General features: G+C 32.9%; 5 protein-coding genes across 10 annotated transcripts; 2 read left to right on the forward strand and 3 right to left on the reverse strand.

The window, feature by feature from the left end:
- Positions 1 to 1,749: 1,749 nt before the first annotated feature.
- Positions 1,750 to 6,892, reverse strand: Syn2 (Syntrophin-like 2). Of its 2 annotated transcripts, none has more exons than XM_076800785.1 (10): positions 6,530 to 6,892; positions 5,193 to 5,297; positions 4,830 to 5,028; positions 4,608 to 4,733; positions 4,371 to 4,532; positions 4,104 to 4,288; positions 3,863 to 4,021; positions 3,528 to 3,752; positions 3,250 to 3,453; positions 1,750 to 3,182 (listed from the first exon to the last, which is right to left on the reverse strand). In XM_076800785.1, exons 1-10 carry the CDS (start codon positions 6,590 to 6,592, stop codon positions 3,075 to 3,077), a joined length of 1,536 nt encoding a protein of 511 aa, XP_076656900.1. In that variant the 5' UTR covers positions 6,593 to 6,892; the 3' UTR covers positions 1,750 to 3,074. The 2 variants fall into 2 exon arrangements, with proteins under 2 accessions (XP_076656900.1, XP_076656901.1); XM_076800786.1 differs by having other exon boundaries at positions 4,830 to 5,025; positions 6,530 to 6,891.
- A 491-nt stretch (positions 6,893 to 7,383) lies between these two features.
- LOC143361749 (mitochondrial nicotinamide adenine dinucleotide transporter SLC25A51) lies at positions 7,384 to 9,443 on the reverse strand. 4 transcript variants are annotated; one of them, XM_076801358.1, is made up of 3 exons: positions 9,215 to 9,443; positions 8,540 to 8,803; positions 7,384 to 8,439 (listed from the first exon to the last, which is right to left on the reverse strand). In XM_076801358.1, the coding sequence occupies exons 2-3, from the start codon at positions 8,684 to 8,686 to the stop codon at positions 7,729 to 7,731; spliced, it is 858 nt and encodes a 285-aa protein (XP_076657473.1). In that variant the 5' UTR covers positions 8,687 to 8,803; positions 9,215 to 9,443; the 3' UTR covers positions 7,384 to 7,728. The 4 variants fall into 4 exon arrangements, with proteins under 4 accessions (XP_076657473.1, XP_076657474.1, XP_076657475.1 ...); XM_076801359.1 differs by having other exon boundaries at positions 9,211 to 9,443; XM_076801360.1 differs by lacking the exon at positions 9,215 to 9,443 and adding an exon at positions 9,174 to 9,212.
- Positions 9,444 to 13,511: 4,068 nt separating this feature from the next.
- Mrpl9 (mitochondrial ribosomal protein L9) lies at positions 13,512 to 14,667 on the forward strand. Its single transcript, XM_076800791.1, has 2 exons — positions 13,512 to 13,697; positions 13,912 to 14,667. The coding sequence occupies exons 1-2, from the start codon at positions 13,602 to 13,604 to the stop codon at positions 14,629 to 14,631; spliced, it is 816 nt and encodes a 271-aa protein (XP_076656906.1). The 5' UTR covers positions 13,512 to 13,601; the 3' UTR covers positions 14,632 to 14,667.
- Positions 14,668 to 15,303: 636 nt separating this feature from the next.
- On the forward strand, positions 15,304 to 19,967 carry LOC143361417 (protein phosphatase 1 regulatory subunit 36). 2 transcript variants are annotated; one of them, XM_076800787.1, is made up of 6 exons: positions 15,304 to 15,449; positions 15,555 to 15,687; positions 15,750 to 16,257; positions 16,342 to 16,548; positions 16,619 to 16,851; positions 17,043 to 19,967. In XM_076800787.1, exons 1-6 carry the CDS (start codon positions 15,394 to 15,396, stop codon positions 17,241 to 17,243), a joined length of 1,338 nt encoding a protein of 445 aa, XP_076656902.1. In that variant the 5' UTR covers positions 15,304 to 15,393; the 3' UTR covers positions 17,244 to 19,967. The 2 variants fall into 2 exon arrangements, with proteins under 2 accessions (XP_076656902.1, XP_076656903.1); XM_076800788.1 differs by having other exon boundaries at positions 16,348 to 16,548.
- L(3)l1231 (zf-C3Hc3H domain-containing lethal (3) L1231) lies at positions 17,354 to 23,719 on the reverse strand. The gene is made up of 3 exons (XM_076800783.1): positions 22,603 to 23,719; positions 20,587 to 22,107; positions 17,354 to 20,489 (listed from the first exon to the last, which is right to left on the reverse strand). Exons 2-3 carry the CDS (start codon positions 21,965 to 21,967, stop codon positions 20,323 to 20,325), a joined length of 1,548 nt encoding a protein of 515 aa, XP_076656898.1. The 5' UTR covers positions 21,968 to 22,107; positions 22,603 to 23,719; the 3' UTR covers positions 17,354 to 20,322.
- Positions 23,720 to 23,966: the final 247 nt, after the last annotated feature.

Consider the following 23,966-nt stretch of genomic DNA (forward strand, 5'->3'; position numbering starts at 1 on the left):
TTGTAAGTAATTATTCTGTATACATAAGTATACATGTTATTGTATTTTTAAAAAGTATAAGAAATTAATATAAATTAGTATAAATGAATACTCTTTTTATCTAATAAAGAAAATTTATTCAATAAATTGCTGAAAGATAAGTTGGCTTAATTTATACAATGGTGGTAATACACGCGGCAGACATACATGGGAACAGGCATTTTAAAAAATATTTAAATTGTCTTTTTTTTAACTTCTAACAATAATATATTTTAAAACATATTGTCAATGGGAGGATAGACATTATAACACATAAACTATATTTTAAAATATAAGATAAGAATGTTTTGTGTTCTTTTTTTATACTTTTAGCAATCAGTAATTCTGTAATCCCATATCTATCTAATATTATGAAATCAATTTTTTCTAGCAGCTTATGGTATACAGAAAGAAATGGGATTTCAGAATAACAAGTCGTTTTTAACTTAAAGCTTATTATTTAGAAAACGCATGGCCATGTTCTCCTATTTACATTAATATTGCTGAACAACATAGAATGATTCGATATACTTATATATATATATATATAATTGTTCACACATTGTAGAATCCATTAAAATATCGTTATGTTATGAAATTCTACCGAATTGTAAAAAAGTTTTTTGCGATAAAAAACGTTGCAATGATAATAATTTTCCTAATGATGAACGTTTTTATCAAAGTTTTTAGAATTTCTTTTATTAAATCAGAAATCGTGACATGGATTCTTCAATGATTAATAAGGTTCGAAAAAGAAAGATTAATATTAAACGACTATGAATAGCATTATATTCAACTTCTGCAGATCAGCTTCACATTCTCTGGCTTATATTACCTATACACTGTAATTGTGCAATTTTTTTTATTATAATCTAAATTTAACTATAGAATGCATGCGATGCACATATATAATAGAAAACAGCAATGCCATTATGGAACATTGTAACATATCTTGCGCTTAATAAATGTAACACACACTTATAATTGCTTTTCGAGCGTACTGACCATGAGTCAATACTCGTATGCTCTTGGATACAGTTTTATTGTGTTTGCAAATCTAACAAGTGGACGCCTATAAATAGTATTTCTCGGTACTTGCATACTGAACTATTTTGGCCCTTGCTAACAATATTATAGTTTATAAAAACTCACCGCGATGCATCTGTAATTAAATTCAGTAGTGAGTTTCATTTAATCTTTCTTCTGTTTTACCATACACGTATGATCATTTTCTAAATAAATAACATAAAAGACCCGTTGGTACACGCTGGATATTAGAAAACATTGCAATACAATGAAGTGATGCTTGTCTTCCTAGAGTGCCTTTCAATTACAATGAAATTACGATAATAATTTCTGCATATCTCCGTAGTAATTACCAGTAGGTTCTTCAAAGTTTGGACAATGGTAACGCTCTTACTATTTAGACTAGGAGAATCAATTGGTGAAAATGAATAATTCCTATTGTATTATATATAATCGTATAGGCACTTTCTACGAGTAACTGGAGACCCTTAAAATGTGCAATGCAAATTAAATATCTGTCAATCTCCTTACAATTAAATAAAATATCGAATGATTGATCGATAGACTGTATACAAGTATTCAACTGTGGGCGCATACAGTTTCCATTACTTTCTGAGATGATTATGATAAAACTCCCATAAAATCTTAACAATAGAAATTGTGTGTTATGATTAATATAAAGTGCAGTTTGTGTTCTAAACAGCATTCTTTTTTGTTGCTTCATCCAATGTACATTTATTGCTCTAAATATAATTGTAAATTGGTAGGTTAATTGCACAGAGTGTGGTATTAGTTCTGAAAATTACTTTGCATAATTAGTAACGTTAGAACTTTTATAGAGAAAGAGAAGAATAGATTCTTATAACGCAATAACAAAGACTTTCATATATTCAAATATTTCGGCGCAAGAACGATTAAAAACGATATAAAAGCATAATTGATCCGTAGATTTTATGATTTAGAATATGTTTTTTAACTTAAACATTACAAATACAAACAGGAATTTTTTGTAAAATGCACTGCTAACTTCTATGAAAAAGAAAAATGAACGAACGAATTATTCGTGATATCATTTGTATGTTTGCTCCCTGTGATCTATTCACTCTTATTCACGCGTTAATAAATAAATTTTTTAAATAGATGGCCACCATGGTCTAATGATACTCCTTATTGCTATTAGGTTTTCCTCCACGATTTTTATCTCATTGAATTAATACTGATTTAAAATTAATATTAGACTAATATAATCTCATATTTCCGTGTTTAACGTAAGATAAAATTTTCTAGTAAAATGTATACCGCGGCATTAGATGCATAAAACTTGCTGTTCTAATGAACTATACAACTTCGATGCACTTTTGTAACTTATTATTAATTACACCTTGTTCATGGTTTTTAAGGCACCAGATATACATGAAAAGTAACTCAACACATGAATTATATGAATCATTGCTTAAAGAAGATTGCCTTATCTTTGGAACTTAAAAATCATGAACGAGCGCTTTGATAAGTTTTTAATTCCGACTTAATATTTCCATTTTTTATATAATAAATGCATGTTTCTCATATTATAAGAATATCATATAAAACAATATGCTTTAAAAAGTAAAGCAGCTACGCTCTCAAAGTCGGCTTGAAATGTCGCAATGAAATATCAATTTCCTATCAACTTCTAATTCATCAGTGTAAAAAAATAAATAGCAGTGCTTAATTAATCGCGAAGTACATAACGATATATATATATATATGTATATATACATAAATAAAATAACATCTAGCAATTGATATTACTATCTACATAATGGTTCGTCGGTATCCGTCACAAATAAAAACGGAAGCATTCAAATAAACAATGTTTCATGTAATCTTTTAGAAAACATAAAGATATTTCCACTGGGGAATTGACTAGTATTTGACATGTCTTTGTTCTAGTTCATTAATTATTATTATTTCTGTACGTCTATGTAATTATATGAATATTGAACAATGATCCATGTTTTTCATTATTGGCGATAATACTTACTTCAATCTTACGGTGTAGTTGACGTTAAAAAGGTTGGGTCTACCGCAGCAACTTTTGCGGTCAAGAACGCATGCATACAGAACAATAAATTCTGTAGCTGAGAACATTCCAATTCCTACAAATGAAAAAGGGAATTAACGAATGAACATCGTTGCTTCATGCACGTCGCAAGATACGAATACCTTTGTCTCAATCGCAATACTATCTGGTTCTTGAAAGTGTAACTTCAACCTGCTCTTTCCGTCATCACTGGATCCCCTCAACTGAGAAAATTTATAACGCCATACGATCTCTCCAATATCCTCGTAAGAAAGCGTGAAGCCTTGAGTCCATTCTAATGTTAATCCTGCACTTCTTCCATTGAACGTGACGGGAAATGTTTTACTCTGTAATAGAATCACACATAGCAAAAAATTTCAAAAATTACTTTCACAGTTTACGAACAAAATTCGACACAAACTTTTAAATGTGTAACAGCTGAGCACACGGCAGTATGCCACGCTGCTTCGACTCTTAAAAGTTCTTGTCTAGTTTCAACACTTAAATATCGTGGCGGTTTTCCGGGACTCTGAGCTAGGAAACAGTGTTGTCTTTCATCTACGTTCTCAGATTCTCTCATCACACGGAACATCGTTTGGTAGACTTTAAAAGTTAATGCACATCGAGACCAATCACCTATGTTGCACTGAAAAATAAACCACATACACTTTAAAGATCTTGTTTCATTAGAGAATACAGGAAAAATGGTTTCATTGATTCAATTTTGCTCCTCACTGTGTCTTAGTTTATACTTACGGGAGGTGTTTCGAATAACAATAAATCAGGTCCTTTCAGCGCTAAAAATCTTGGTCTGTAGCTTTGCCATGGCTGATTACTATTACTCACTGCTTCATTTACCCATCCCATGTACTCTATACGTTCACCCACACCGAAATTCCGATTATATAATTTCATCTAATAAAAAGAGTTTATGTACATAGTTTTTTGAGTTAATCTAACAAAATAGGTAGATTTATAAGTATGAAATTTTTTTTACTTGTAAATGTGTTAAGCCAGTAATATTATCAGTAATGTATTTCAACCATTGACTTAGAATGGCACTATCGTCGCAGTGTATGACACCAGTGCGCGCACCATTCAATCCTCTTACTTCAAATGCATTTCTTCTTAGTTTATCTGTTCCGAAGATGTATCTTGTTACATACGCCATCATTAGTGGAACTGAAAATTTGTGACGTCATCTTCATTATTTACAATTGAACACAAACAAGCAAGAACTAAAATTTGATAGAGCTATCACAACCTGTTATAACATCCACCCATTTTTTAGATTGTATTGAAGTTACAGATGCGTTTGAACTTTGTCGACTGTGACCACACCTAGGACTGCCGCCCTGTCTGTTGGGTGAGAGCCATTCATCTTCTGAACCACCGTTCGGAACATTATCCAACTTTTCTTCTTTTTCTAAAAATAACGTTGAATTAGTATTATAAAGTCATAAGGCGCAAAAATGTGTTAATAACATAAAACTTTGTTCACCATTTTTCTGTAGAAATGGTTTAGCTGCTCTATAATGTTTCACTGTTAAAACAATTATGTCGCCAGCATTCCTCAGGATGTTTACAGCATCGTCGTGGTTGCACGCAGTTATATACTCTCCATTCACTGTATTAGAATTAAATGTTAATCCACGTTTATACAGATTTCATAATTTAATACAAATGGAAACAAGATTAATATTACTTGAAAAGAAGAGCATACCTTTAATAATTGCATCTCCTACAAATAATTGGCCACACTGATCAGCAGCTTGACCTTTATAAATTCTAGATATAAGAACAGGAAGCTTATGTTCCGCTCCTCCTTTTATACTTAATCCTAAGCCTCCAACTTTTTGTCTGGTGATTTGCACCATTCGTTCCTTAGCATCCAATGGTGGCTTATTATGATTCACTGCCTGCTAGAAATCAGTGTTACTCGTTAAAAATCATCCAATTCTTGCAGCTACTATAGATGTATTAGGATCGGTATTAAAATACAATAAATTATACTATAAGGTTGATTATGTAATCAGTTAAATATCAGAAATTGATTAAGGAAAAATGCAGATGCGCTAAACATTACCTCTAAATCTTCTCTCTGAAGTTTTAAAACTTCCATGGACAAATGTAAACGCATTGGTATTGGCTTGCTTTTCCCATCGCTAACGCTTACCATTCCGGTCCTCACCTTTTTGAAAACAGTAATAATTGTAATACTTTCTGTTTGAAAAAAGTGTTATACTATATATTCAAATAATCTTCTATACCTTCTTAAGAATGATTCATAAAAAATATTTAATAATCACAGTCAAATAGCAAACTTGAATTGGTAATTTAATTTCTGTACGGAAGTATTTTCATATATTAATTAACTATGTTTATTAATTATAGTTTGTGTCAAGTTTGTTTAATAATTGACATTCTGTGCATAATATTTAACTCTGAAAGGTTTCATTTCATTTAACATTGAAATAATTCACGTGAAATTCCCAATCAAATAAAATCGATTTCCATGTTCATTCTGACGCTGAAACGAGCACAGAGTTAAATTGGAACACGTTTCCAAGATAATATAAAAAGACGTACTAATATTAGGACTCGAAATGTCAATAATCCCATCCTGAAAGACCTAATTCTGCGCGACATAATTCTCCCCGCGTATCTACATATCATGAACAGAATTCTGCAATTTACAATTGTATGATCGAAAACGCGAATCATCAAACAAATCAGTAGCGTACATCATGACTTCGCCCGGCTGTCATTCGAGTCTTTAATATCCGGATTTTAAATAATTATAATATATAACGATTTTTGAAAATTCTGTTTTCTTATTAATTTAATAACTACGCTATATTGACAGTTAAACGGAATCATTTACAAAGTATACAATTTCCTCTTTTGTTTTCCATTTTCGTAAAATTCATGGACGAAACTGTACATTCAGATGAGCATCTGCAGCGCACTGATTACAATGTCGAGAAGAATTTTTCCTTATTTTCAATTGACGGTCGCTAATAAGAAAATCTACAGACATCGAGAGCAGTATGCAATCACTATGCAGTAAAATAGCATGAGAGCGAAATGTTTATGCACCATTGTCTCTCGCTTTCGATTGGCAATGCGATCTTTTAATATGTCGCTTGCAGTAAAAATGATTTACATCAGCTTCTAACATCGCCAACAATCGTATTCTAGCGAAGCAGACTGATGTGAATGATTTTTGACATAGCGTTTCACCGAAAAGCATATTGACAATTTAAACGAAAGGTCAAAAGTGTCTGCGAACAGTTTTTCTGTCACTATATACGTTGCGACGTTGACGCTTTCGATGGGAACGCTTGAATTTCCTAAAGATTCGCGCATACTCGATTCCCATCGCTGAAAATAACAAAAGGAAGACTGCATACGATTTCTCACCTTCAGCTTCTGGTCAATCTTCTCCTCGATCGGAGTGCTCATTTTCGTTGCGTTGATTCTCATTATTCGATCCGATTATGCGGTCCGCGGAAACAGCTCCCCGTATTGCCAGCCGCGAATCACCGGGACCGAGAGAATTTCGGTTCTCTTCGACACCACGAGTCGCATGTTAATTTCATACGGATTGCCCGACACGACTGCGGCTGCCGTTCGAAGACGGTAAGATCATAGCGACGGTCCTTTTTCCGAAAAAAAAGAAAAAGAAAAACGCACCGACTGACGCCGGACTCGGATATAGATATTCGACGACGCGGCGGCACGCTCATGCGGAATTAAAGCCGCGGGGTACAGTGCATCGCGACGCTTCGAGACGTTCCGGGGGGAAACGAAAAGCTTGAACCGGGATGCAGAAGAATTGGAGTGGGCTAAAAGTAGCTAAAAGCCCGCGGCCGAGGCGCATCGATTTGCGGGATATGTCGCGCACCGATGCCGCTTCGTTTTCTTTCCGTTCGCGGGAAACATAAACGGAATTCCATCCCCCTCGAAATGCAATCCGCTCGTTATTCTTGTTGAATCGATTTATAAGCAATTATCGATTTCCTTCACGAATTCATTCCAATGTAGGGTATTTTGCAAGTAAACTACGTACAGTAGGATATTCATATAAATAGAAAACTTTATTAGTTTTACTATGTTTGTACAATAAAATATTACATTCGTTATAGATACTCCAAATCAATAACATATTACCATAATAGAAAATATGAATTTCAATGTCTATCACTTATAAAGTTTAATGTTTGAAGCCACATTACATTCATTTTCTACATTTACGATTGAAGATTAAGTAATACCGAAATAATGTTTTATTTATAAATGCATAATTGAATAAAAAAGACACTACTCCCTCACTACGAATAAAAAATCAAATTTTGTAACATGTTTTTACCATTTAAAACATTAATTACATGTTGTATTTGCCACAATTTATATTTATTTGTTCACGATAAAAAATATAATATTTTCACAATGATTGCAAGAATATGATTATGGAACTACTATTTTTTTATGCTAAACTTTTCATTGAGTTTGCAAAAGAAGTGTGCGATCATGAGCTTCAACAATTAAAACTTAGCTAATTAATAAATAAATTTCTTTAAAAATAAATAATAATTTTCATATCCTAATTCTAAATATTGTTAAAATATGATTTGTTTGAACAAATCGTAAGATGCATTTATCACTCCCCAACTAATAAATGATCTTATACAATTCAATTGCACTCCTTTATAAAATGACATTATACTTTTATTTCTTGCTGTGTATATTTCATGAGTAACAGTCAAGAATTTTTCAAAGTTACCACCTATCTTTGATTGCATATGTATTTTTATTACATTCATTGGATAAAATATAGTACTTGTAAAACCGCCGATTAAAGCACCATTAATAAAACTTGTTATTAACGTCTCCTGTTCGCCCATTAATAGTTTCGATTGTTCTTTCAAAACAAAGAACATAAGATTAGAACAGCTATTCCTATATACAATTGGAACTAAACCACGATAACATTCTGATAGACCATAATTCTTCAATAAATATTTAAATGCATGAGAGGTATTCTTAAATTTATCATGGTACCGCCAATCTTGTAGCAGTGTTTGTACTCTCTCGAGTGGCATAAGTATAGCCTCAGCAGTACCAGCAATGTGGGCTGCTAATATTCTAACTAACATATCATTTTGTGTTAACAGATACAGACGTTCTTTACACCCTTCGTACATACTAAACATTACGCTAAGAGATAGAGTCTTTTGGCAAAGAGGAGGTAAAATTCCACGGTATAGCAATCGTATGCCTTCTTTGGATATTTGTTTGAAAGCAGTATTGGCTGGTACATCTTCCAAAATCTGTACAATAGTAATTGAAAATTAAAGAGAAAGAAATTGATCTTTTTATTACATACTTGTAAATATCACTAAAAATAGTAGTAAATACTTTTCCACATACCTGTCTAAATATGATTTTATTAATAGGAAAGGTAATAGATACGTTAATAACAGCAGCCCCCCATCCACAAATAAATTCTTTCAAATCATTATTGTTTAATGCAAACACTGACTTTAATGAAACATCTTGCGAAGTAATGTTACTCATTTTAGTATTTTGTAGAATAATTTATTCATATAGTGCTACAATTTAGAACAGTCAATCATGTTTACTTCTCCTCTACATCATCCTTTCTGAACTGTTTCGACTGAGAAAATTATTTACCTGTAACGATTAAAGTATTTATATCCTCTATAAACTACATAAAAACTTTTACAGCAACTGATAATAAGTTATCAAAGAAATTTGTAAACATAATATCTATGAAAGTATGTACTAAGTATCCAAGTGATGAAATGGTACGAAATAAATTACTTAGGTAAAAATAAAATTAGCATAGACAAGAAAATTAAGCGATATATGTTAATCATAGATATATTTATTAAAATGACATTCAACAAAATAATGTAAACATTTCGAATAAAATGCAATTGTTGTGTATACTGAACGGTAAGAAAATAAATGAAGCTCAATATGCAACACATGTTATTGTTGACCACATTATATAATTTCCATTATAATAAAAACTCATTACACGTTATGAATATGATACAATCTTCGATAGGCTCTACTCACATCTTGTGCGATTTATGACTCGACCCATATTCACCGTTCACATATGTTGTAAACTCAGCTTCAGTGCCAAATTTCCAGATTTATTTTATAATTTCCATATTCCTTTGTAGATTCACAAAAGCAGTATTTAACACACACACCTAACACATCTTGTTCAGTTATCAAACTTTAAAAATTATTCTCTTATGAAGTCAGATATCGACGAAGCCAATCGAAACCTCGCGTGCAGACCAATGAAAATTTGCGAATCTTGCTGAAAGTATTCGATATTAGATCACAGAATACGGTATTCTGTGCATATATATGTTGTTTTCTATATTTTATATAACGTTTATATTGTGTATATGCAGATAAGATGACTTATTTTTATTTGAAAAAGAACTTAAAGTTACACGCAATCTTATCCTATTGTATTTATTTGAAATGGGACTTATGCATGATACGCACATACTATATATGTATATTCAGACTTCGGAATTAGCTGCTCGATCCGAGTCTTTTTCGGAGGCTACGCTTCCTTGTCCCGGCCGCGCGTCTCGCTCTCCGTGACATTCAAAATTTTCGAGCCACCTCAGACCTGTAAGATATGAATTATGCGTGGCGAATTAGGGCGACTCCCTTAGACCAGTAACCCAACGCATCTTTTTGTCTCACGTCCGCGGGGCTCTAGAGCTCCTTTACCATTTCTGTGTCACATCCTACCGTATCGGTCGGAACTAGCGCGGCCTAAACAAACCAGAGAAATTTCATGAATTCGACAAGAGCAAGATAAAGAACCCAAATCGAACTTGAAGCTATTGAAATGTGGACGCAACGACCTATAGGCGCTTCGCGTACCTCGGGTGCTCTGACGGACCTCCGATCGGAGGAATGCAAATTTAAAAAAAGGAACTATTGAAAAGTTCAGAAGCAAATTTCAATTAGAAATCCAGAAAAACAGTTGATGTTGTCAAGGAATGACAAGGTAATCCGAAACAAAGACTGTGTGTTTTGGTTAATAATTGAAAGGAGTTTACCAAGAAGGTGAAGGTGGCCCAGGGTAAACAAGGAAAGCATTGAAGGCCCTTTGGCCCGTCCCGAGCTAATCTAAAGTAAATTCAGACACAATTCAATTAAACACACAAGTTTTTATAATTAGTAAGTCTTAAATTTTATTTTACAATGTTATCGTAAATTGTAAACAAGCAGCTATTAGCTCGGTATTGTTCTCTATTTGTAAGATTACTAGAAGTTCTTACAAATAGAGAATAATACCGATTGCCCAGGTCTCACCACGAGGAGGTTGCTGCACAAGAGACCCGAAAGGAAGCCAGAAGGAATTCACTACGCTTCCTTCTGACTCCCTTTCTTACAATGACGATTTACAATCTTACAAACTAAATTTCGCAGATCGCTAAATGGAAAAGATCACTTTTCCACAGAAAGAAAAGTTCACTTTACCATTTAGCGTATGTCGAGTAATTATTGCAGGGGAAAGGTGTAAATCGGAGAAGAAGTCTCCGATCCACGGGGGATCAAGAACGAATCAGGCAGAAGGCTCTGATTCTTTCAAAGCGAGAAACAAAACAGAGCAGAAGGCTCTGGTTCAAGGGTTACGCGACGCGTACAATGCTTACAAGCTATCTGCCGACCAGTACGGTACCCGACGCTTCCTCACAGAGAACGATGGCCAGGGACGCCTCCACCTTTTGGTAGATCAACCTAACCCCAACTACCCGCCACGAGCGACGCTGACGCAACAAGGCGACGGAAAGACTTACGGGGAATCAAACCCCTGCTCCCGGCGCGAGCCACGCCAGCGTCGACATGACTTAGGCAGACATTTTACGAAGGAAGGGATCTACCTGGCGAGTACTGCTCCCTGACCATCAATTCTCAGTGCATCCACGTCGAGTATCGCAACGTGGACCGGTTCAAAACTTGCAAGCAAGGTCCGACACAGCCTTCTGCTGTGTCGGAGTTAACAATCGAGTCGAGCAAAGTGAAGTTAGGGCAATAATTACTCGACATAATTACAACGACGATCTTAACAATTAAACTAATTCTAAATTACAATTACATCGGTCTTCGTCGATGCGTTGGATGATGTGATGTCTTCGCTCGACGACCAAGATGCTCAGCTGTGGTATTTCAGCTGAAACAGACTAACAATAATTAGACACGATGTTGTTGACGTCTTCGTTCGTTGTTGATGTTGTTGACGTTTTCGGTCAATGTGTTGTCCTCCGACGATGACAAAGATGATGAGCTGTCGTACTCCAGCTGAAGCAGACAAATCATAATTAGTCACAATTCAATGCAGGAACAAAAATAGAAGATCACGATGAATAGGAGAAGAAACGATGAGAAGAAATGATGAGAAGAAACGATGAGAAGAAACGATGAGAAGAAACGATGAGAAGAAACGATGAGAATAAAGAAACTACGAGATGCAAACTCTAAACCCCGTACACGAGTACGGCCTACCTAACATGCACAAGAGTGCGAATCTAACCGGCTCACGAGAGCCAAGCTAACCCCGCACACGGGTGCGGCCTACCTAGCACGCACAAGAGTGCGAATCTACCAGCTCACGAGAGCCAACCTAATACCAGCTCACGAGAGCCAAGCTAACCCCGCACACGAGTGCGGCCTAACCAACAACAATTGAACAAGAGCCCCATCCGTGAGTGAGTCCCTGAGGGACCTCCGTTCGGAGGAATACCAATTTTAAATCAGATATATAAATTTTAGAGTAGGAACTTGTGAAAGTTCAGAAGTAATTTTCAATTCGAAAGACGAATAATTTCAATCAAAAATAAATCGAACGAAATTGGGACGCAACGACCTACAAGCTGGGTCGCCCCGGGTTCGCTAATACCCGTACTCACCCACGGCCCCATCCGTGAGTGAGCCCCTGAGGGACCTCCATTCGGAGGAATACCAATTTTATATCAAAATTATAATATAATATAATTTCAGAATACCAATTTTATGTCAAAACAATAATATAATATAATTTCAAGAAGAGAAACTCTTGAGAAGTCGCGACGCAAATTCGAATTAGAAATACAGACATAATAATTGACGGCGTTCGTTGAGTAAACACTTATTCCAAAACAAAAAGTGTATGTTTGAATTGTTACTTACATAGAGCTGCTGAAAGTTGACCAAGGTGAGCGGTGAAGGCTTCGAAGAATCTCTGGCCCACCACGAGCTAGCTTAAGGTGGACCAGGGAAGTGTTAAATGACCCTTGGTCCACCTTAAGCCAGCTAAAGGTAGACCAAGGCAGGCCAGTGATGTCCAGTGCAGTTCTGGAGAATCCCTGGTCAACTGGAAGGTATGTAAGAGTAGACCGGGGTGGTCAGGGTGGGCCAGGGCAGCTCCAAGGTCCTTCGCCCTTCTCGTCCCGTAGCACATGCGCTCCCTTCTGAGTGCGCGCCTCGACTGACTGACCGAGCGCGGCCGCCGAGATCGGTTGCGCGGTGCGCGGTGCGCAACTCCCCCACCCCAATTAATTTCGGTAGATCTCGATCGCCGTGATAGTAATTGTTGATAAATTTGTTATTTCTGGCTGTTTAATGTTTATAACAATTCCTTTCGCCAACTATGTCGATAAGCACTACCTTGACCATCTTGCCATCTAATTTTTTAATAAAAATAGGTAATAGATCTCGAGATAGAGAATAACTTTTAAACCATATGAACATTCGCACGCATTAACCCTTTGCACTCGAAGCCATTTTAGCTCTGAAACGAAACATTTCTTCCGACCTAGAATATTTCCCTTCTATATATATTTTTTCATACTATACATACGAAAATGGTGCCATTTACTCGTAGAGTACTGAAATGTTTAGTAATTTATTAAATACAAACAAATTTAATAATGTAAAAAATATTTTGAATAATGATACAGCAATTTTTAGTGGCGCCTTACACTCGCCATTCGAGTGCTAAGGGTTAATAAATTAAATACAATACACTGATAAATTTATTATCTCTGCTTATTTAACGATTATAAGAATTCCTCTTGCCAATGATGCAGTCGAATACCCCCTTGGCTATCTTACCACCTAATTTTTTTAGTAAAAATCGCTAATAGTACTCGAGATACAGGGTAACTTTTAGCAGCACTATACAGGAGGCACAAAAACCGCGGTCGTGAGCACTCTTGTATGCTCTTTGTCTCTGTTCCTCTCTGATAACATTGAGCCTGACTGAGCGTCAAAAAGTGGCCACCCTGCAACCAGGGAATAGGTGGAATCCTTACTAGGTATCTTACTCTTTATACGTGTGGCATTACTGTTTGTAAAACATTGCAGCTAACTTCAGACTTCAATTTATTGCCGTACTCTTCATACATACATAAATAATATTCTGTATACATCCAATAAATGATAAAAAATGTTACTTTATACAAAAATGTTTATAAATCATCTAAAAACGCAATCAGCGACACTATTGTCTAATCAATTTGATATATTAGCACAGCAAACACGGGTAACGTTTTATTTTTATTCAAATAGTAGCGATTAAATTGTGAATTTTACATATTTTTAGTGTATCCAAAGTTTGTGAAATGCATTAAAATATAAACAATTTTGTATCCTTCCGAAAATTAACGTGTACATAAAAATCCACAATCTATAAATAAACATTTCAATGATCTATTCTTTTTATATAATTTTAATAATCGCCGTTTTGTTTTTTGTAGAATACATACATTCTAAAAAGACGATATCCAGTGCCACTCCATAAGAAAAATCGAAAACCACCGCCACTAAAAAACAAATATTTTATTTATGATCTTGTAGAAAATACAGTCAACAGAAAACAACCGAAAGTTGACTTAATTTTATTGGACAATGTAGAAGGTGTAGGTTTGAAAGGGCAACAAGTTTCGATGGCATCTGAAAAAGCTTATGAAAATCTATTATTACCAAAATTAGCTGTATATGCAACTCCTGAAAACACTGAAAAGTATTTAGTTGATCTGTCGAATCAGAATACGGGTGGAAAGGATTTGCAGATTCTTACAAGAACAGTAAATCTACTGTCTCAGTTATACTTACAAATACAGATGTCTATGCATATGCCATGGACAATAGAAAAATGGCATATTAGAGCAAGTTTCCGTAAAAATGGCATTATTGTTCCTGAAGATGCAATAACCATGCCAGAAAAAGAAATATCTGGTCCAGACTTATCTATTGAAAATAAAGAATTTTATGTCAATGTAAAAATTAATGATCATAGGGACGTAAAAGTTAGATGTAAAATTTCTCATTGGACTGCTAATCCGATAGAAAAAATTTCACCTGATGTATGTGTGTGGGAACTGCCTAATATAGCAATCTTCCCAGAAGATCAACCAGTTTTAGATTCTCTTCCAAAGCACCGCTTATGTAAAAATCAAAGCAATGTTAAACAATAAATATGCTACTGTAAATAAAATTTGACTTGAAAGTAATTAGCATTTTGAGAATATTATTGCCTTAGAAAAAATAATTCTATTTGCTGTTTCTTAATTGCTTACTACTAAAGTATTTAATTACATTACACGTGTAGATCATACATCTACATAAATAATAAGAATTTTAATAATAAATTGTTGGTGTTAGGTATAACACAAAATAATACATCTGTGGTTTTCAACCAGTGTTCTAATTGATGTATGAAAAGGCTCAAAAGCAGCCCAAAATTCGACATTAAAGTTTGAAGAATATAAAAATTTCATTAAGGAGTACCATAAACAAAATTTTAAATCCCATTAAACTAAACGCGATAAAAAACGTGGAAGCTATAGCCGAAAGAAATTTTTCCCAGGAATTATTAATTTTTTTAGCATTATGTTTCATATAACTTCATATTATATCACGTAGAATATTACAAAGAATCAATCTATGTAAAAAGATATAAATAAGTATCTCCGAAGATTTTTCACTCGAAAAATATTATGCACCCGTATCATTGGTCACTTGATAAGTGGCCGCTTCTTGAAAAACTCGCCACTGGTACAGCTACTTATTAAATGTCTATTGTAAATATGTACAATGGGCAATTAATAAATGAATCTATATATCAAACTACGTTTTAGGACTATTTACTCGATTTGGTTAACCTGAACTTTTCGATCATTTTAAATGATATACACATAAATAACTTGTATAATGTTCTACTACTGCAGTATTTAAATATGGAAGATAAACATTTTGCATGGGATGAAATTTCTGATGCATTAGTTTTATTAGAGTAATAAATAATTGAGATTTTATCTTATGTAGTTATAATACAGTTGATCCAGAAATTAAATTAAGTAATTATTCAATTAAATCCTTTTTCTTATTTACATATAAGTGTACAACAAAAAGAGGATGAACAAATTAAAAGGCATAAAGGACCATCCGATCCTGTTCCACATTCAAAAGTTTATTGTCCACATGCATATTTAATTTTAAATTTTCGTGAAAGTTTAAATCAACGTGAAAAGGTAAATAACAAAAAAAAAATGAGTAAGCAAAACATTACCAATAAATATTTCTTCTATTTTAGATAAGGTTTAGAAGACATTTCTTAAGGAAAATATCTCCAAACGAACCAAATGTTATTATTTTACAAGATATAAAAGATCTTGTACTGTTTTTATTAGCAACTCCTGTTAGTCCACAGTTTATCAATTTCTTTCATTTGCCCATTGTGGATCGATTCTTAAGAGCTGCGATAATTTATATCGAATACTATGTGATGATATGGGAAGAATTAATGGAAGAACGTGCAGCTACTATGAAGAAAGCACCAAATCCTTTAGCCCGAGGCTATAGATCTAAATATGCAATTGATATGCAAAATCTCCGTTGTATCGTAGGTAGAGAATATGCTGATTTAATAGTAGGTTGTCAAGATAGTATGCAGTATCACCATATGACTAGTGGAAAAAAGGGGACAACATCATTAACTCAATCTCAGGGAGAGAAAGATTTGAGAATGTTTGAAGTATTAATTGGTATGACTCAACGTGTAATTTGGATAGCTTTACAACGTAAATATTTTAATTTAATTGGTAAGTTGGTCTACCAAGAAAGAAATTTTAATAAAATTCATTTATTTGTGTGACATTTTAATAGAATAAAGATATTCATGTCAGAAATAGAATTACATAGATTATTTAGGAGTGAAGCATACAACATAGCTAAGAGACGAACTCCTAGTCATCTTGTTCCAAATATGTTAGAAGATGATACTGCAGTTTTACAAGGGGTCAAAATACAAGAAAAGCGAAAGTTATTAAGAAATTCTCCAGTAATAGAAGAACTAATATACTCAAATTGTGATTTTCGCCTCCTGTCTTTAGGTATGTTATTTTTCAACATTCACTTTTGTTTCTTTACACTGAGCATCATTAAATATATTTCATTAAACAGGTATGGGAGGTGACATTGCCGATGAACGAATTCTTTACTTACAAAATGCTCTATTAAGTAAAGAAGATAAATTATATGAATTAGGTATTAAAATAGGGATTTTAGGAGACAATAGAGACAATTATGATTTAATGTTGATACCACTCGAAGAAGAAGAAACTTCTGAAATTCAAATATCCGATAAAGGAACATATGAAGTAGCAAAGAGTTTAAAGGATACACCATCAGATTCAGTAGGTTCTTTCAATACATTTTTAAGGAAGTATTCTGGTTTAGATAGTTCCCTGTCAGCCAATTTAAAAACTTTTATTTATCAACGAAAAGAAACTAAGTATTCTTCTCAGCCCGAAAACCAAGAACACCTTCTTAATGTATATGCATATTGTAACGTATTAATGTTCTATGTTTGTTTTTTTAATTACAGGGAAAAATTATAGCAACACGGAAACTTCCATTACTTCAAACTGAATTGAAAGTAACTTCTGATTTCCCACTTAAGACAGGTGTTATTTCAACAGAAGGGTACGAAGCCTATCGTAAAGAAGCAAGAAAGAAATGGTACATAAGAGAAATTAAACGTCATCATATGAAAAACGTAGACACATATTCCACAGCAACAACATAAGTTATTGTACAAAAAACTAGATAACAATTTTATTCTTTTAAATTATGACGATATTATTCAGTTATCTAAATTTTATGATAAATCAAGTAGAACGGATATAATCTATCCATCATTACTTACCAAATATGCAGACAATTATATCGGACACTATATATGTCTGACCATTCATTGACCAATACTACCTTAGGTTCATCATATACGTGAATAATGTAAATAATGTAAAAAAACACAAAAAATACAACTGTTAAATCATACAATGTACTATCAATTCACAAGTGTATCACAAGCTGATTCAATAACTCAATTATTATAAATATATTTGAACTTTTAAGAAGTAGTACTAATCAAGAATGTATGACACATATGAAGAGAAAACATTTATGTTAGCAATTATATGATTAAATATACAATCCGTAATATAAATACTTATTTTTACAAAATACAATAAACGTTGACAAATAAATTATTGTTTGCTTCTACAGTATATCTTTTGAAGCAAAATAAAAAAATTAATATAACAAAAACTATTAAGTTCTGTTTCAAATTGGTTTTATTACTCATGAAATTATGTAGTATTAATATGGATTGATAACAACCAAATAATTGAATATATGTGTCTACATCACACGGTGTTTCAAAGTCGACAAAATTTATACACGATTTACGATTTTTAATTTAATGTTGTCGCGTGAAGCAGCAGTACAGGTGTATAGGTATTTAAATAAGTATATACTACTTTAGTATTTGGGATAAAGTAAATTATGATGAATCATGTAACGTTACCCATAATTTTTATTATAAAAAAATATATGAGTATAAACAGAATAGAATACTGATAAGAATTTTTCAATTTAAGATATTGTTAAATATAGACACATGCATTCAAAAGAAGCGACACTTTGAAGGACTCGTGATTTGGGTGGATAAACTGAGTACAGTAAGACAATGTAAAAAATATGCTTATTATAATTGGTAATGCCTAATAATGAGTACTAATGCTGATATTTTACAAGGAGATACACATATAGGTACATTTGAAGCAATGCATTTTCATTGACGATTAAATTCTGCATTGTTGTTTTTTATAAATAATTACTATATCTACTTATTACCATTATATATAATAACAATATATGTGTACATTAATTTAATCCCAATATGGGTTAAATTGTAAATTATATTGTTTTTGTTTTTCATTTACAAGTGGCAAATTTACTGTTCATTTGCAATGGTTTACATTTAGCTAAAACATTCATTATTCAACGTATACTTCATTGCGACCTATTATCATTGAGTAAGTGACACGCATGTATGAGGTACAAAAGTTAAAAGTACCTCATTGCTTGTTGTATTTGGCACAGAGACTTTGACAATAAAAACTAGATCTCACACAAATCTGTACAATCTTGATGTTACATGTGAAATGCATTTCTTCTTTTACTTCTTTATCCATACTTATTTTATACTCTATAAAGTGATTCAATGTATCTTTTATTTTTATCTCCATTACGATATGTATTAAAATTATGATAATTTGAAATATATTGTGTACATTTTGCAGCATTACGTTTACACAGACAACACTAGTATCAACACTATAGCTATATCGCAATATTTTAAATGTCAAATGGCAGTAAGTCAATCAATCGAGCCGTCCATACGATTGATAAGAGCAATCTAGTTTTACTCTCAGAATCTGTGCCTCATCAATTTTTTCTTAAACCTTACTGTTACTTACTATAATTTCAGATACTAAAATAATGCACAGCGTGTCATCTTTTCTCATAGGCTGCAAGAGTTTTAAATGTGTTACAGTTACTAAAAATATCAAAAAATGAAACTATTTCGGCACTTCTTATTAATTTAAGTTTTTAATTGTATATTACAACTACCTATCACTGAACATTTACCTACATGATTATAATACAAAATGAAGAAAATGATGACGATGATGATTATGCGTATGTCAGTAAGATTATTTGCGATTATTTGCAGAGATTATTACAGCAGATAGATGATGAGAAATGAATGACTATTTATATGTACATGTAGTTTCTTAAATTCAGTCATGTGCCCGTGCAACTGTATTTATGCATACAATTTCTCAATGAAACGCAACTTATCGAAACAGTTTTAACATTTGTTTAAACAAAAACTAAGTCACATTTTTATCAAAACATGCATCAAATATACTACTTGTACTTAATTCTTGGCTGAGATTATAAATAAATGTTTGAATCTCATTTGAAACAGGTTGTAACTTTTGTATCAATTGTAGGTCAGCTGTTCTCAGATTTCAAAACAATTGTTACTGACACTTGAAAATAAAAATTACATTTATAATGATTATCAATTGTAAAGAAACTATAAATCGAATGTTGATGTGCAATATATGAGCATTCACTTATTTTTTATACTTGAATGTTTTGAAAATATTTACCAATATGTCTTGCAAATGTGTCAGGGTGTTTGAAAATAAAATAAGTAAGAATTATTATATTAATAATGCAAATAATATAAGTTTAAATAAACTTATATACCTAACTTGTACACCTAATTAATATCAGAATCAAATAATAAAACAATAAATAAAGATGAATGTATGTACCCTGAAAAATTCAAGTATGTTATAATATAACGACTTTGCAAGACTAATATATTCCTTTAAATTTTCATTAATTTCAGAATTAAAAAAAAAAACATTTCAATTGCGGACTATTAGAACTACTAAATAATAGTTACAAATATAGCGAAATAAATTGAATGAGACCGTGAATATTTGTTAGAAAAAAATGGAATTTTCAGAACATATTAGGAAATATGCTATGCATTGCATATTAATGTAGTTGTGGTATTGATGTATTTAATAATGTTTATACTAAATTAATAACTTTACTATCTTTTTTCACTTTCTGCATGTCAATCCTCGTGATTATCTTGAATTTATATAGCTACGTAATGAAAGTCAATAACACAATCTTACATGTAGCGGCACAGACACAAACAGTATTTCTCTCTATAGTATAAGGAACACACGCGAACTCATTTTCAAATAATTATATTATTAAAATAGACGACGCTACGAAGCAATATCTGACATAAGTTGTGCCAACAAAGCTGGCTCTAAAAGTCCATGTGTTTGCCCCATTCTTTCCAAATTTCGTACATCCTTATCTACCGCCTCTAGTGCCCGTTCCAATTCTTCTTCTTCTTCCCTTGATGGTTCATACTCTCCGTTTCTACTTTCTGTAAACATGATAATAATTTTTACATTAATTTATTGTAATAGTTTTAAGAATATTCAATCAAGCCATTGACAACAATTCATTAAATCTCTAATTACCAATGAATAAATCATTAAAAGCATCAGCAGGTAAGTTGTTGAGCACATTGCCAAAGTCATGCTCTGCAGAATCCAAAGATGGAAATACTTCGTGATCTGCCAAGTCCACTTTAAGTCCACCTCCAAGACCAAGTCCTAATCCTAGATTTAAGTTAGAAGAATGTGAACTTCCTTGAGCTATTGAATTCAAATTGTTCAAAGCGTTTGTTTGATTTTCACTAGAGTTTATTTGACTCAAGTACTGGTTCTCTTCATGCACCAAATTAGAACTTTTGGTATCGAGTTTGGTTGCGGGAGGCCGTTTTCGTTTCTTTGGCCTAGATTTTGGTTTAGGCCTAGGAATTGTTGGAGATGATGGTTTTTTGCGAGCTTTCTTTGGTTTAGACTCTTGGGCTTTACGATGGTAGTTATCTCTTTTTCTTGCATGTTCAGGGCATAAAGGTAATTCGTGTGCAACATCAAACACAGGAATACAACACTGTGTATTATCACTAAACTTGGCAGTGCAATGTTCAAATAAGAGTTGATCTCCATTCAGCATAATGTGACGAGAACAATAACGAGTGCAGGGCAAAGATATCTGTTGACATCCTTCAGCTCCACAGAGTCCACCAGCTAATAGTGGCCCATCCACCACTTTGCTTGTACTTGGAGAGTCGCTCAAAACTCTAGCAGTAGATGCAGGATCTTTATAAGCAGCTTCTAGTAAACACCTAGTTTTATCACGCAACAGGTTCTCGGAATCTGTCCCACTTCTATGTAACTGAATCAATCGTCGTCTTAGCTGAGAACGTAGTTGAGAAAGACGTGCAGAACGATTTAATGTTGTACTGGTTTCACCCGAAAACCAATAGCGTTGATAGACTGTCATTTCGTCTCCACTAGAATCACTATCCGATATTTCATCTCCAGCTTTAGGATAATACAATAGGGTATGGTCCCGACTTTGCCGTCTAGATTTTAATCTTTGTAGGTTGTCAATATGACGCTGCTTCTGTTGAATTGCTTTAGCAAATTTATAATCTATATTTTCACCATCACCACTACCGCTGCCACCACCACCAACACTACTGTCGATGTCTAATTCTACAGTACGATCTTGTATAGCTTTGTACTCTCCATCGGCTATGGGTGTTATTCTTATTCTTTGTTTCATACATTTCCCTTTCGATGTAATATTTTTACAACTTTGCATTACTTTAGGAGTTTTAGGTGAAATTATTGTAACATTTCTCCCTGCTGTTGTTGTAAATGGCTCTGGTTCACTGAAAATATAGGGATCGACATCTTGACGGGCCTCTGTTTTCAGTAAAGCCTTTAAGCGATCCGAAAACTTCAGTTTATTGTCCATGTTTGAGTTTTCGAATATAGGGACCTTCATTGATTACCGCTTCTCTTGACTCCTGTTCCACCTGCATTCTCAAACCCTCCCAATCAACTTTCTTCCTATCTAGACAAAACTTAGTTCACGCCATGTGCCAAGATCCAAGTCCAGATAGTACTATTTTTGAATTCATAATACTGAGAATAAAAAAATAAAAAATTATTTTTATTGTATTATATCACAGCTTGGTATTTTGTATTTGAATTGGAAACATTGATACTTATCATATGCATTAAAACAATGTAACTGATAAAAAGAATCTTTGTACAAAGTATAATAAATTCTAAAATAGTTACGTGCACGTTATTTATATGTGAAAATATCGATATAATGTGCACTCAGCTATTTTTTATGTACATGTATGTGCATATATACAAAAAAAACTTGGTTTTGTCATGGACTCTTGTTTTGATACAAAGATTAAAATTCGCTATGTTTTTATCTAGTATCAAATTGTTTGATGCAGCGTCTTACAAAAAAATTTGAATATTTGACAATAAAATTTATTCTATATTCTAAAAAGTGCAAATAATACTTTTAACAGTTAATAATATCCATACGGATTAAAGCTATGTATCACTTGATGTTTATATTCATATACTTCTATACATAATATTGTATGAGATAATTACTAAGGTCTCCTGGTTCAAGCAATAAGCGTAAACTTAGTCCATGGCTAGATCAGGGTAAAAACAATCCTTGCCTCGCATAGCAATTCACATCAAACATATTCTATGCATGTTGTATGAGACACAGAAGCATCGAATATTAACTCTAGGAGTTCTATCAATCTTTGACAAGTCGAAGCCATATTAATATGCGTTTTATCTCAGTGTTGACATCAGTACACGATGCTGGCTATCAACACTCTTTGGTTATGTTCACTCCTTATATAGACAATAAGACACTGTGCAAAATACTGTAATCAAGTTTGAATAATACAGTCATCAAAACTCATCGGATGAGTCTTCTCGCATATTTGTACCCATTAACAAGGGTAAACTTTCAATGAATACGCTCACGAAGTTTTCTTTATGTACCCAATGTTTCGTTTAGTTTAACCGAGGTTGGGACAATGAAGATTACTTCCAATAGTAATGGAGGTTGTTGTCCAATCAGGTGCAATCCGACCCTTTTCTTGGAAGATACGCTCCAACAAGATTGAAGATTCACGCACAAATTCCAGCATTCATCGATAATAACATTAGAAAGACATGTCAGATGTAAGGGAAGCAAAATGGCGGACACTGCACACACGAACAGTTTCTGATGCGAAAAATCTTTGAATTCACTGTATTAACACTTTGAATTCGATATACAAACATTTTGCTTCCATTCTAAGCATTAACTAATTTGATATAATATTATATAAAACCAAATTCTACAACGATTTCGAACATTTTTGACATTAAGGATTAGATTGATCTTCGACATTCACTTTGACATAACCTTTAGTTGTTTTACATATGTTGCAAATCTCATTCACTTTGTTCTTATTTTCTTCGTTATAAAATACTAAAAATGCGATTAAAAACATTATAAGCACATATTGTTTCATTTCATGTTTCTAATGTTCATGTTAAATCGTTCATATATGGCAGAAGTTCACGATGTTGCATTGTATTCACAACTATATACATTTTATATAATTTCATAATTCTTTTATGTAAGAAATTAGACAATTTTACATGATATATAAAGAGAGATGTATTGCATTATTTCATAAAATTAACGGGTATAAAACATACATCAGTTTTATTGTTTACTATTATAATAAAAACTAGTATAATACTAGTTTTTATATATATATATATACACACACACACACATACATGCATATATGTATATAAACTACCTATGTAATAATAAGTTAATATATATATGTTACGATTACAATCAGTATTAGTGTTTAACAAAATAATATTGTAAAAAGTAACGTAAAAGTAAGTATAGTTAGTTTTTTAAACAATTATAGCAGATTAATAGTAGATTTATA

Source organism: Halictus rubicundus, chromosome 15, assembly GCF_050948215.1.
Source record: "Halictus rubicundus isolate RS-2024b chromosome 15, iyHalRubi1_principal, whole genome shotgun sequence".
NCBI lineage: Eukaryota > Metazoa > Arthropoda > Insecta > Hymenoptera > Halictidae > Halictus > Halictus rubicundus.

Coding starts and splice junctions, on each gene's coding strand:
- Syn2 (XM_076800785.1), bottom strand. CDS start 6,592: ATGAGAATCAACGCAACGAAAATGAGCACTCCGATCGAGGAGAAGATT. Junction 5,298..6,529: donor AGATTGACCAGAAGCTGAAG/GTGAGAAATCGT, acceptor GTTTTCAAAAAG/GTGAGGACCGGAATGGTAAG. Junction 3,183..3,249: donor GTATTGCGATTGAGACAAAG/GTATTCGTATCT, acceptor TTTCATTTGTAG/GAATTGGAATGTTCTCAGCT.
- LOC143361749 (XM_076801358.1), bottom strand. CDS start 8,686: ATGAGTAACATTACTTCGCAAGATGTTTCATTAAAGTCAGTGTTTGCA. Junction 8,440..8,539: donor ATAAAATCATATTTAGACAG/GTATGTGGAAAA, acceptor ACTATTGTACAG/ATTTTGGAAGATGTACCAGC.
- Mrpl9 (XM_076800791.1), top strand. CDS start 13,602: ATGTTACTTTATACAAAAATGTTTATAAATCATCTAAAAACGCAATCA. Junction 13,698..13,911: donor TATTAGCACAGCAAACACGG/GTAACGTTTTAT, acceptor TGTTTTTTGTAG/AATACATACATTCTAAAAAG.
- LOC143361417 (XM_076800787.1), top strand. CDS start 15,394: ATGGAAGATAAACATTTTGCATGGGATGAAATTTCTGATGCATTAGTT. Junction 16,258..16,341: donor TAAATATTTTAATTTAATTG/GTAAGTTGGTCT, acceptor TATTCATGTCAG/AAATAGAATTACATAGATTA. Junction 16,852..17,042: donor AGGATACACCATCAGATTCA/GTAGGTTCTTTC, acceptor TTTTAATTACAG/GGAAAAATTATAGCAACACG.